Raw genomic sequence first — 12,575 nt, 5'->3', positions numbered from 1 at the left:
CTGCATAAAATCATGAGAAATACCTGCGGAGTCCTGCACACTGTTAGCAGAGGTGGGTGCATAAATAGTAGAGATTGCCATGGGGTCATTTGGTGCTGCGGAAGGTGTAAGGGGGCTAGATAAATTGAGGAGGGTGGGTGGAAGAAGAACAAGTTCAGCACGAAGTTGAGCGCCGGCATTGGGATGTAAAGATGCAAAGGGAAATATATGTTCATCAAAAATAACATCCTGAGACACATAGACCCGCCCGGTTGAGACATCAAGGCACTTATATCCTTTGTGTAGATAATTGTAACCAATGAACACACATTGTTTTGAGCGGTACTCGAGTTTATGTTTGTTGAAGGGGCGGAGATTAGGCCAAACAGCACAACCAAAAATACGAAGAAAGGTGTAGTTAGGTGTGAGACCAAAAAGACGTTCCAAAGGAGTTTGGTTGTGAATGACACGGCTAGGAACACGATTAATAAGATAAACTGCCGTAGAGAAGGTCTCATCCCAGAATTTGAGAGGCATGGAGGCATGAGCGAGGAGGGAAAGACCAACCTCGACAATATGGCGATGCTTACGTTCGGCAGAACCATTTTGTTGGTGAGCATGAGGGCATGATACATGATGCGTAATGCCAAGTTTCTGGAAAAATTGGTTTAACTTTTGATACTCACCCCCCCCCCCCCCAATCGGTTTGCATAGCAATAATTTTGCGGGCAAACAAACGTTCAACAAGTGCTTGAAAGATATGAAATTTTTGGAAGACATCTGATTTGTGTTTGATAAGATAAATCCAACTAAATTTGCTGAAATCATCAATGAAGCTAACATAATATTTTTGTCTACCAACTGAAAGAGGGCCAGGGCCCCAAACATCAGAATAAATGAGCTCTAAAGGAGCTTGAGACACACTAGTTGACCGAGAGTAGGGTAATTGATGGCTTTTAGCCATTTGACAAGCATCACACACAAGGTGATGATCTACTTTATTTGACACTGGGAGACTGTGGTTGCGTAGAATCTGCTGCACCACTGGGAAGGACGGATGACCTAGGCGTCTATGCCACCTAGAAGTAGATGGTTTGATGGCTCCAAGCATGTGACGCCCATGAGCACCTGGTTGGCCAGCAGCAATGGGGTACAACCCATTCTTACTCGGACCGTGAAGGATTGTGCCCCCCGTTTCCTGATCGTGAATAGAAAAGAACTCAGGGTAAACAACAAGGTAGGCATCATTATCTTTTGTAAGTTGGGAGCCAGAGAGGAGATTTTTGGATTTGGGAACATGAAGAATATTGTTTAGGTGTAATGGTTTATGTGGAGTAGGAAGCAGCGAATGACCAACATGTTTAATCTCCATACCTTGACCACTTGCAATGTGGATTTGCTCCGGTCCAGTATATCAATCATGCATGGCAAGCTTCTCCAACTCGCCGGTGACATGGTCCATAGCACCGGTGTCAAGATACCAGTTGGTATCGACGTCGTAGGCAGCAGGGACGGTGTTTGCAGACTTGGTGTTGCCGCCGCTGCTGTTGCCGCCACCACCGCTGTTGTTGCCACCACCACCACCTTGACGCTTGGGAGGAGGATTGAAGTTTTTGTCGTAGCGCTTGAAGCAATGCCAGGTAGCGTGGCCCTGCCGCTTGCAAATCTGGCAGGTCTCATCCCGCCCGCCAGAGGGAGGAGGGGCAACAAGAGTGTTGGGGAAGAACCCTCCGCCGGCACCACGGTAGGCAGCAGGGTTGCCACCGCCAGGACCAGAGGGGCGAGTGTCGTTGTTGTTGCGGGAGCCTCCCTTGGAGGCGAGGTTGATGGAGAAGGAGTTGGTGTTGCTGCCATTTTGTGCGTCGATGCGGGCCTCCGCTGTGTTGAGCAAGGAGAAAAGCTCAGTGAGACCGATCTTCTGATCAGCCTCGGGACGAGATGAGAGGGCGGCAACGTACGGTTGTAGTCAGAGTCCAATCCTTGCAGGATATAGGACACCAACTCGTCGTCGTCAAGAGGTTTGCCTGCTGCCGCCATCTCATCTGCAAATCCCTTCATCTTGGTGAACTAGATGGCGACAGGAGAGTCCCCCTTCTTGGTGTTGCCGAGCTGCCCCCGGAGCTGGATGTGGCGCGCCCTGGAGTGGGATGCGAACATCTGCTGGATCGCCGTCCAGACACCGGTTGCAGAAGCCAAGGAGTGCACCTGAAGGAGAACATCGCGAGACAGGGAGGCAAGAAGAAAAGTGAGGACCTGCTGATCCTGCGTGTACCAGAGGACATGGGCAGGATTGGGAGTCGAAGAGATCTCCTTTTTCCCTGCAACATCAGTCTCGGTGGTCAAAACGGCGGGCGGCTCGGCCATGGTGCCATCAAGGTAGCCCATGAGCCCGGCGGCGCGCACATGTGGAAGAACCTGTGCCTTCCACACCAAAAAATTGTCCCTAGCTAGCTTTTCGGTTATGGTGTGACCTAGCGCAGCGAGGGAGGCAGCCATGGTGGAGCTTGAGGAGGAAGATGACATGTCGATGGAAGAGGTGGCTCTTATACCATGTGAGAAAGGCTGGAAGCGTATGCTCTTAGCAGGGACGCGTGCATATTTATATAGGCAGCATAAGCCGAAGAGATATACATGAGGAGAGGTTTAAGATCAATCTATCTTATCTACGGTTTAAACACAAGGAGATAGAAAGAGATCCTAACCTATACGTGTTATACAAGTCACGTATAATACAAAGAGATATTTCGTCTAACAGGTTGCTCTCATGACCAACAACTCTAATTATCTCATCATCCTGATCCGGCCAGGAAAGGGCGTGTGGCTGCCGAAGCCGGATACGGCGCCCTTCAACCTCTTCATCGATATTGTTTTTCTTCAAGGGAAGCTCTACGGCATCACTCAGGCCGAGGACCTTGCCTCTGTCAGCATTGATTTTGATGACTGTGGCATGCCAACCGTTACCACTGTAGAGCGCCTCATCAAGCACCCGCCCTTGGAAAGTTGTGAATTTGATGTATGGAGCGATGCTGGTGAAAAGTTGGAGGCCGATGGTGATATGGGTGATGAGGACCAAGTTGAGAACGGTGGCGAGGACCATGACGAGGCATTGAATGAAGTGGATGCTCGAATTCAAAAGGAAAACCGGTGATGGCATGATTCTCGAAGGCACGACCTATTTAGAAGATCATGAGGTGCCGCATGAGCCCAAGGATTACATCTCCGTCAATTGGCACTTGATCGAGTCACGGGGAAAGTTGCTCCTGCTGGTGAGACGACAAATGCAATGGCCTATGTATAGTATACACTTCACTCGTAAGGTGGAGGTTTTTGAAGCGAATGTCAACGTAGGTGTATGGGTGCCGGTTTCAGGGGGGCTAGACAGTCAAGCACTTTTCATTAGCAACCGCGCCAGTAAATCTATTCTTGCTTGCGAAAATGTGAAACCCGACACTATATATTTTATCGACACGGGTGAAATGTTCAACACCAGATCACAAAGTATGAGCCCGATGCAAAGGGACATCGATCGCCGAGAGTCAATGTGGATCTTTCCCCCAGAGATTGTGGTTTAATTTATTTCTGCAATAATCTAAGTCTCTAACCTTTCACATCCTAGTAAATCGCTGTTTAGCTAAGTTATCGCTTGCTCAGCCCCCTCTTATAGTGTTACTAGTTGCAGATGGAGGTTGTTTCATCTGATAATGTGGATCTCTTCGTGATATCACAATATTCTTGTTATTTAATATGAGGTGTGCATCGGTACACTCCCCCCCCCCCCCAAACCACACACACACACACAACGTATAAGGGAGAACTCATACCCACTACAGGTCGCCGTACGTATGCAATACGAGGTTGGTATATGTGTGTCTGCCTGTAGTGTACAATAGTGTACAATACGAGATGGATATACGTTTTCCCTTCTACGTTTTGTTGGGGGTACCGAAGCAAAAGTGTTTAATTTAATATACCTATATACTTGGTACAAGATGGACGGCTTGCCCTTTGCTCGGTATTTTATTCCACCTTTACCGTCCTAATTTCCATTTATCAGTCTTATGTACCATATTGAGCGCACACCCCGCCCGATGCCCAGCTGCGTGTCCTCGCCGCCGTATGTCCTAGGTGGCCCCGTCGCGGCGCATTGGCAGCGAGCGACCAAGTTGTCGCACGCCTCCTATGGTCGGCCGCCTTGAGCACTGGCAGTCGCGCGTGACTGATATCGTAGCCGATGCCCGCTGCCGCACTCGTTCCTTCTGTTAGCACAGAGATTCTTTGCCGGATCGGGGACCCAACCCGCTTTGGCGCACTCCCGACCTTGCCATCTCCTCGCCGCATCCGGGAGGAGTTTGTCCTCCGCTGTGCCCAACCTCGTCGGGGTTGTATTATGGTCATGGAGGGAGGATGGGTCAGAAAGTCAGTCGTGCCCGACCTCGCCGGTAGTAGATCGAATCAAATTCATTGAATCTTGTTAATTCGCCAGCGTCCTGATTTTTTTGGTTTGGAAGAGGGACCTTGATTTTGATCCTCCTTGTCTATATACCTCAAGTGGAGAACCGGCCGACGAAGTTTCGGCGAACTGTGGAACATTGTCGGACAATGGATTGTCTTCCAACGAAGTCTGACAGAGACGGCATTGGGTTGTCTTCCGGCAAAGTGGGCGGAGGCGACATTGAACAGTTCCAAACTTACAGACTTGCAATGCAATTTAGCTGGATTTCCAATCGAGACTTTTGTCTTATAGCAACGAATTCTATGTGGAGTCCAGATCAGACATCCATGTCCAGGTCTAGTACAAGTAGTCCGGGATAATAGTAAAGGAAAGCGACACCTTCAAACACTCTCATCATACTTGGTTCTAAAATCCGCAATAGTCACTTACCCCTTGAGGCAAGATCTATAAATCGTTGAAGCGGCATCAACCGATCTAGAACACGTTTACACTCCATCACCACCAGTTCAGAGGGGTTGAAAAAATCACGCCAAGCCACGAAAAACCCAAAAGAAGACGTTGAAGTCGTCACACAAATAGCCAAAAGCTCTACTTGAAAGGCATACAACTACAAGATCTCAAGGGAACCATCAAATTTAAGCATACAAACTCTCGCAGTCTGTTCGTTGGCACCCAATCGAACGTCGCTAAGGTACGGAAAGACCGAAGAAAACTTGTCGCTAAGGTACGGAAAGACCGAAGAAAACTTATTCCAACACACCATCACGGTTACCATCTCATCGTTGTCACCAAGGAAACAAAACCTAAAAAAAAAAAAGACATACAGGTCCTCACTCTTCTTGCCGTCTGATGGGGCCAAGGCGGTGACTAGGGTTGGGAGGAAAAGTTTACACCCTTTGCCAACCCATGACATGCCAATAAATTGGTACCCATTCAATCATCCAAACACAGCCCGTAGTTTTGCAACACGATATGTGTTCCACGCCTTCTTTTTAATTAAACTATACTTTTATCACACACACACAAAAAAAAAAACACTGTGAAGCGAGCAGATAATGGGCTGCGGCCTGTCTCGACAAGGAAAAACAAATTTCAGCAGAGAAAAACGAGCAAATGCGAAGCTTGCCCCTCACGTGTCATTACAACTGGCCCCAATCGACCAGACTCACCATAACAAAGCCTTGGAGTTCAAAAGAATAGAAATCGAATACATCTGATCTCTTGGTTTATATGAGCATTCTGCCTAACCCATAGCTGTCACTAGAGGCAGCAGCTAATACGAGCCTCAAATATTCCGCCAAAAAAAATACCCTCCAGGGGCACCAAAGTTTGTAAGAACCACTGTCTAGCTATCAAGTCAGCGAGAAACAGAGCTTCAGGTGGGTGTCACCGATGCCTTCTTGTAGTATTGTTGCTTTTAGGCTACCAACAAAACTTCCAGCGTTTTTTGCAGGAACCACATAAGGAGATGTCGGGCGACTCAGGCCTCTTCAACTTTAGCACATACACGCTCTGGGAAGAAGCGGAAGGAACAGTTAGCATAATAGAGGGGAAAAAAGAATAGTTTCAGGTCAAGAACAGAACATTTTGAGAAATTTAAAACCTGGTGTCATCTAAATAAGTAGAGCATTAGGAAAAAGGAATATCGTATACAGCGTGCATGTTTGAATATACAACTACAAACAACCCTCCTTTTTCTGAAATGGGCTTTTACTGGAAGTTCAAATGATCAAATTCATAAAACAAATGGTTTTCATTCATGGAGAACTTTTTAATGAACACTATGTTGACGCAAAGCACCGATATTCCACCCCCGATTGCATTGGCACCGATATTCCTCCGTTCCAAAATATAAGGTGTATTATTTTTTTCAAAAGCCAAACATCTGCATGTTGGACCAAGTTTTTAGAGAAAAGTATCAATATCTACGGTACCAAATTTGTATCATTCGATACAACACGAAAAGTATTTTCATATTTCATTTATTTCGTATTATAGATGTCAATATTTTATTCTATAATCTTGGTCAAACATACACAAATTTGACTTGCACAAAAATCGATACACCTTTTTTTAGCATAATACAGTAGGGAAGGCTCGATACACTTTATATTCTGGAATGGAGGGAGTACGACAGTGCACCATGAATACAATCATCCATAATGTGCTAGCTTTCATGTAAGGTAACCTTACAGGCATAGAAGTTCCACAGTTTCAGATTGTACTCAAGTGTGGTTTATATTGCATATGGGAGTTTCATTATAGCCTACAAGAGATATGGACAAATGATGACAAGTGACCACAATGTCAGCACAGACACCCCTAATCTAAATGAGAAATGCTCAAATATGTAATTAATTGCAACAGTGTATTTATTATATGCAATTTTGTATGCTTGCAAATAGCATTAGATATGGTGAATATACAAAAAAAAAAATACAGATAAGACTCGGAAAGGATGGGCATACTTAGGTATTCGTAGCATACGATCATTGATGTACCCCAAGCAGATGAGCTGAAAAACCTTGGGCCTAACCCTCTGTAGAAACCTTTCCATCCATCTTCAGCGATCAATCTTCTAACTACTTCACTGGCTTTTGGCTTGTTGATATTAACCTAGAGGAAAAAATAGAAAAATAATAAATGTGACTGATACACACATCGCAACCTGTAAGATGCATGTCACATTTAAGAAATAGAAAAGATGCGAATTCTTGATGACATAAAGAAAACATCTGCTGCAGAGAGCATTTTCTCAAACTATCCTCAAAAGAATTGAACACTGGGGGTTGATCGCTACAGTCTAGAAGTGTGACTGTAACGAACTAAAAGTCTATACTCGACATTATCAACACAGATAAAACATGTAATGCTAAGCTGTGAAGTGTGTCCATAAAGTGCATGTCATATCCTTGAAAAACCTCTAAGCCACTTCAACATTAACACAATTATACTACTCGCTATAAAACAGAGAAGTTTCTAGAAAAAGCTTTAGGGGAAGATTTTCCCTTTTGACCTCGTAATAACTAGTATAATATAAAGAAATACAAGTATTCATTTACAGTGGCTTGCCTTTCCAATGATCACTACTGAGAGAAGAAATATATCTTGCTTAATAAAGACTGTTCCTGAATTCTAGCTCCTCGGTCCCATGCTATTAGATATTATCTAAGACAAAGTTATTTATTTTTTCAGAGGGACATCAATGAACTTCAAGACAAAATATCCATGCTCCTAAACCTAACTCAATAATTGTATATGATATTCTAATAATGGAGTCAAGTTATAGGTATCTTAATGGCATCAGTGTGAAACTTAATAAGCACTAGTTACAAGGGCAGTCTTGAACAATGAACTTTGTTCAAACCCAATTAGGCAGAAATAAGCAACAATAATCAGAAACATAAATGTCACCTGCAGCCTGGTTTTGATTGTATCTAGAGGAGTTGAAACACAAGAGGTCACTGCCCCAGCAACCATTCCCCCTGTTGCTTGAACACCGACTATTTTCAACTGACTAGGAGTATCTTCTTTATCATCCAAACGGCCAAGAGCACTGTTTATACAAGCAGAACAACAGTAGTGAACTCTCAGGTAGCTATGCTAACAAGAATACAAGATAAATAACTTTATTTCAATTTCTAACATTTTTATGCTATCATCAAGAATTAAGAAAGAACTCCCCAAAACTAACTTATGTACTGGCCCTTAAGAGCATACTACTATGCATATCATTATCAAATTGCTTCAGGCTGCTCGTAAGATTTCTGAGTACCTAGTGTCTGAGAAGTATTTATATAACCCAAACCACTTGATCATGGTTACTGTTTCTACCTATAGGAAGGCAGAAGAAATATGACAAGATTACCAAAGTCAACCAGAGCACACCAAAGTTAGATCGGAGTTTTCCAAAAAAAAAAAAAAAGATCAATGTACATAAAACATGGTTTGGGATTATTGGACCCTGGTAGACATAACAACAGGAAAGCAAAATATGGATATGTATGCTTCAAAGAGTCTGTCACCATCAAAGGAGCGGTTTTAAAAGGGTTGCATAATTACAGAGGTCAAAATTGCCAATATATACATACATACAGTTAGCCTTTTCTTCTTTGTTCAACTTAAGAAAACCATGACTTTAAACAGCATAGAGACTAAGAGAGAGAAACATGGCGCTAAGCTAATTAGACCATTACTAACCTCCAAATTACACGCTGGCTGAATCCATAGCTTGCCCACCACACAGCGCTAGATGGTGCATACGTCATAACAGATAGGCCAAATCCTCTGTACAATCCCCGTGGCCCATCAGCTTTCATAATCTTTTGAACAACATCGATTCCACCCTTATATCTAACATGACCAGAATATCCTTGAACCATCAATTTCTGACTAACCTGATACAAGGCCAATACAAACATAATAAATGGATTCGCCTCATCTGGTAAAAACAGCACAGCTCTTTGCAGCATCGTAGAAACTGGGAACTGGAAATGACCAATAATAAGCATACCACATCAATGGGCACAAACACGGCCTGCGAACACAGAGACGCCGTCAAACCACCAAGGCCATTAGCAAGGGCAGCCTCCATCGACTCTGACAGCTGAAGAGGCTCGACAAGCTTGAGCGAAGTCGCCTTTGTCTTCTCGAGCGCCGTGAGGAAGATAATCCTAGCCGGGATAGCCCCAGTGATGACGGTCCCAAACCCTCGGTAGAGCCCAGGCACCCCATCCACCTTGAGGATGTTCTTAAAGGTGGCCAGGGCGTTCCTCCTCATGGCCTCCCCCGAGGCAACCTGCATCCGGGTCTTGATCACAGAGACCGGGTAGAGCGCCACGGTCACGCAGCTGAACATGCCGGCCCCAACCACATAGAGCTTGGTCATGTCGAGGCTGCAACATGTACACACCGCATTTTCAGAACAATATACCAACCAGAGAGCTACCTAGACGCCGTAATTCACCACAGCTTCCTAAATCGCGCACCATCCGGCGACAACAGCAGCCACGGCAAGTTCCTAAACCGAAATTTCTAATGCCAGCTCCGAATTGCGGCCGGGGGAATACCCCGGAGCGCGCGAGACGGGGCGAATCGCCGGGGAACGGCTGAGGAAAGAGGAGGCGGGCGGGCGGGCGGGCGCTTACTTGTCCCAGTTGATCTCCGTCTGTTGGGGGAGGGAGGGGATCTTGGCCGCCCTAGTAGAGGTGTCCATGGCCGCCCAATCCCGCGATCCCCGGAGGCGAGGGCGCGGCGGCCGGGGGAGGGGGAGGGGGAGGGGCTCGGCGAGAATGGCCCGCCTGGGTGGTGCGCCTCCGCTTCCGTGGTGGTCTTGGCAGCTACTCTTCAGCGGGGAGGAAAGAGAGCATGTGTTCCTCGCCTCCTCTGGCTCGGAGGCGTCAATGGCGTCCCGGGTGGGTACTCCTGCTCCTTCCTGGGTCGCGTCCCCGTTTTGCCCAAACTTTTCTTTCTTGAGCCCAAAGGAAAGCCGCGTCGTCCTTGTTGGGCTCCGTCGCTGAAGCCCGTTTGCTTTCGCTATTTCTCGTGGCAGATGTGCGGCGTTGTCGTTGCCACGTTGTGCTCGTTTTCCTCTCGCGTGGCTATCAGATTGGAATCTAAACGGAAAATTAATAGACCCTGGTGATGAGTTTTTTTGCAGTACTTTTCTTTACAATGTTCTTACAAAATATACTGTATTTTTTAGAACATCCAAATTGCATATACGCAGGCTCAGCATAGCATAGATGTACTTTCTAGTGTTTTCTACATAGTAAATAGCACAAAACTACTACAATTTAAGCTATCGTTTCAAAGAACTATCAACTTTTTCCCACTGGTAACTACCAAGTCGGGGTCGTCTGTTTCAAAAAACTCAAAACTCGCGCGACTAACGTTTTAAGCCATTTTTTAGCAAATGGGCCCACCGGTCAGGCCACGTGCCCCACGACGCTCACGGCGCGCCCGTTAACGGTTGTTACATCGATCGGTATGGTCGGAACCAAAGACGCTGGTCGGGCCGCCCTCTGTCTCACTCAACCCCTCCATTCCTCACCCCCGCTCCCACTCTGTGACCTAGGTGAAATGGTGGCGGCGCAGCCAAATGTCGACGGCGACGAGCCTCTGGGCCAAGGCGGCACCGACGATGAGGGAGGTGGGCATGAAGAGGTTGACAAATAGTTGGGCAGCTCGAGTTTTCCCAACGCAACGGTCACTGCAGACGTCACCATCGGAGCTCCGGTGGGATTCAGCATTCTGTGCGGCTAGGGCAATGGCAAAGTGCATTCACTAGGATCCGGCGAGCAACCACAGGTAGGCGTCGTCGTTTGGTGGAGTGAGGTAAACATTTTGAGCAGCATTCATATTTTCAGTTCTATTTTTGAAATTAGGGTTAGAAGACATTGCAGTATGCAAATGAGCAATGTAACCGGCTTTAGAAATTATTGCATTATGCAAATGAGCAATGTAATTGTTTGTTGGGCAGTGGTGAAGTGCATGTTTTAGGTTATGCCACTGTATTTAGTTAGTGCAGTATTGCAAATGAGTTTCGGTGCTTTATAATAAATCTCCTTCTTTTTTTCAATTTAATCTCATACATCTTAGATGCTGAGATTTGGGACATGAGGCTGCATTTTCAAGGAACGGATAATATGGAGAGAAAGTATTCAGTTTCTCCAGATATCAGTTATCTGACCATATGGGCATTGGTTGAGTTGGAGGGTTCTGGAATGGATGTTTTTCTGACGTATGTAAAGGAAGAGGGAAAGGGCTTGGAGGGGGTGGAGGTCCTGGATAGTGAGGAGAAAGCAGAGGAAATGCTTGACCTATTTGTTGATAAGAAGCTCCTCAATGTCTCTGTCAGAAAAGCTACTGATCCTAGTCGAGCAGATGTTAATATGGATCACATCTTCCTTGAGGAACAAATTTCTGTTAATAATGTTGGTGAGCCAGTTGTTTACAAGGTTTCCCAAGAAGGTGTACTCTATCCAGCCTCTGATTCAACTTTGCCAGTAGTAAACCCTGATGAGCCATATCTTAACACACAACAAAGCTGCAATTTCAACAAGGGAAAAATGTTCTGGAGGAAGAAGAACAAGATGTAGAAGTAGAAGATGAAGATGATGATGAGATGGACAAATCCTCTTCAGATTTTGAGTTTTTCAGGGGTGATCACAGAGCGGAAAATATATCATACAAGGCTTAGGCTAGGGGTGAAGATGAGGCTCGCACAGGGACAAGCCAGAAGCAGAGGGAAGAGGAACATACTGGAGAGCACTATTGTGGAGATAACTCAGAACCCTCTAAGTTTTGGGAGGAAGATCAAATCCTTCATGAGAAATAAGGAGAGGAACCTTCAGTTGTATTACAGAAAGGAGCAAAGAAGGTTAAGGTAGTCAAAAAAACAGGCCCAACTAGCAAGTCACATAGCGAGCGTGAACACATCAAGCTTGCAGATTATGTGCGTGAACCTGACGAATACTTCTTTCCACGTGATTTAGGCCTTACTGATGAAGAAGAGGCTCCAAGGTTGCCTTCTCGAAGGAAGAGTAGGGTGAAGAAGAAGAAAGAGAGGAGATGGTATGATCCATCATTATCTGATGCACATGACCAGTTTTCAAATGCATTTATGCTTCCAAAATGTTGTGGAGTTCATGGAACCACTTAGGAGGAAAGATTTATTTGAGGTGCTAGCTAAGAAGGACACATCAAGAAATAGAACAGTGACTTGTGGCAACTGCAACAAGCAATGGCACATGTTTAGTAACTGTGGTGCCCCCTTGAAGCTTGGGTTTGCAAATGAGGAAGAACTAGCACCAGGTTATATAACTCACTTGTTATTTCTTTTTAACTGCCCAGAAATTGTTTCAATCATTTCATTACTTACAATTTTCATTATTGTGTAGGAATATAGAGAAAATTACTCTGAAGTCGGTTCTTCCATGGCTACAAATGTACAAAGGCCTCCAAGAGTACCTTCTGCTTCTGCACCAGAACCAGGACCATCTATAGCAACAACTTCTGCACCTCCACCAGGTATAGTTGCCCCTTCTAGGTCAAGGAAAAGGAACAACTCTTCTACTCTAGCAGCAGAACCAGCCAAGAGGAGCAGGACCAACACTACTACTCCAGAAGCAGGACCAGCTAA

The 12,575-nt window shown here is 45.5% G+C and overlaps 1 protein-coding gene across 1 annotated transcript; it reads right to left on the bottom strand.

The window, feature by feature from the left end:
* Window positions 1-5,504: 5,504 nt before the first annotated feature.
* LOC123452285 (solute carrier family 25 member 44) lies at window positions 5,505-9,869 on the bottom strand. Its single transcript, XM_045128918.1, has 6 exons — window positions 9,580-9,869; window positions 8,946-9,327; window positions 8,633-8,829; window positions 7,847-7,988; window positions 6,901-7,048; window positions 5,505-5,944 (listed from the first exon to the last, which is right to left on the bottom strand). The coding sequence occupies exons 1-6, from the start codon at window positions 9,645-9,647 to the stop codon at window positions 5,913-5,915; spliced, it is 969 nt and encodes a 322-aa protein (XP_044984853.1). The 5' UTR covers window positions 9,648-9,869; the 3' UTR covers window positions 5,505-5,912.
* Window positions 9,870-12,575: the final 2,706 nt, after the last annotated feature.

Source organism: Hordeum vulgare, chromosome 5H (assembly GCF_904849725.1).
Source record: "Hordeum vulgare subsp. vulgare chromosome 5H, MorexV3_pseudomolecules_assembly, whole genome shotgun sequence".
Lineage (NCBI taxonomy): Eukaryota > Viridiplantae > Streptophyta > Magnoliopsida > Poales > Poaceae > Hordeum > Hordeum vulgare.
This window is presented reverse-complemented; position numbering and strand designations above follow the sequence as displayed.

Coding starts and splice junctions, on each gene's coding strand:
- LOC123452285 (XM_045128918.1), bottom strand. CDS start 9,647: ATGGACACCTCTACTAGGGCGGCCAAGATCCCCTCCCTCCCCCAACAG. Junction 9,328..9,579: donor ACGGAGATCAACTGGGACAA/GTAAGCGCCCGC, acceptor TACATGTTGCAG/CCTCGACATGACCAAGCTCT. Junction 8,830..8,945: donor TGTTTGTGCCCATTGATGTG/GTATGCTTATTA, acceptor GCCTTGTATCAG/GTTAGTCAGAAATTGATGGT.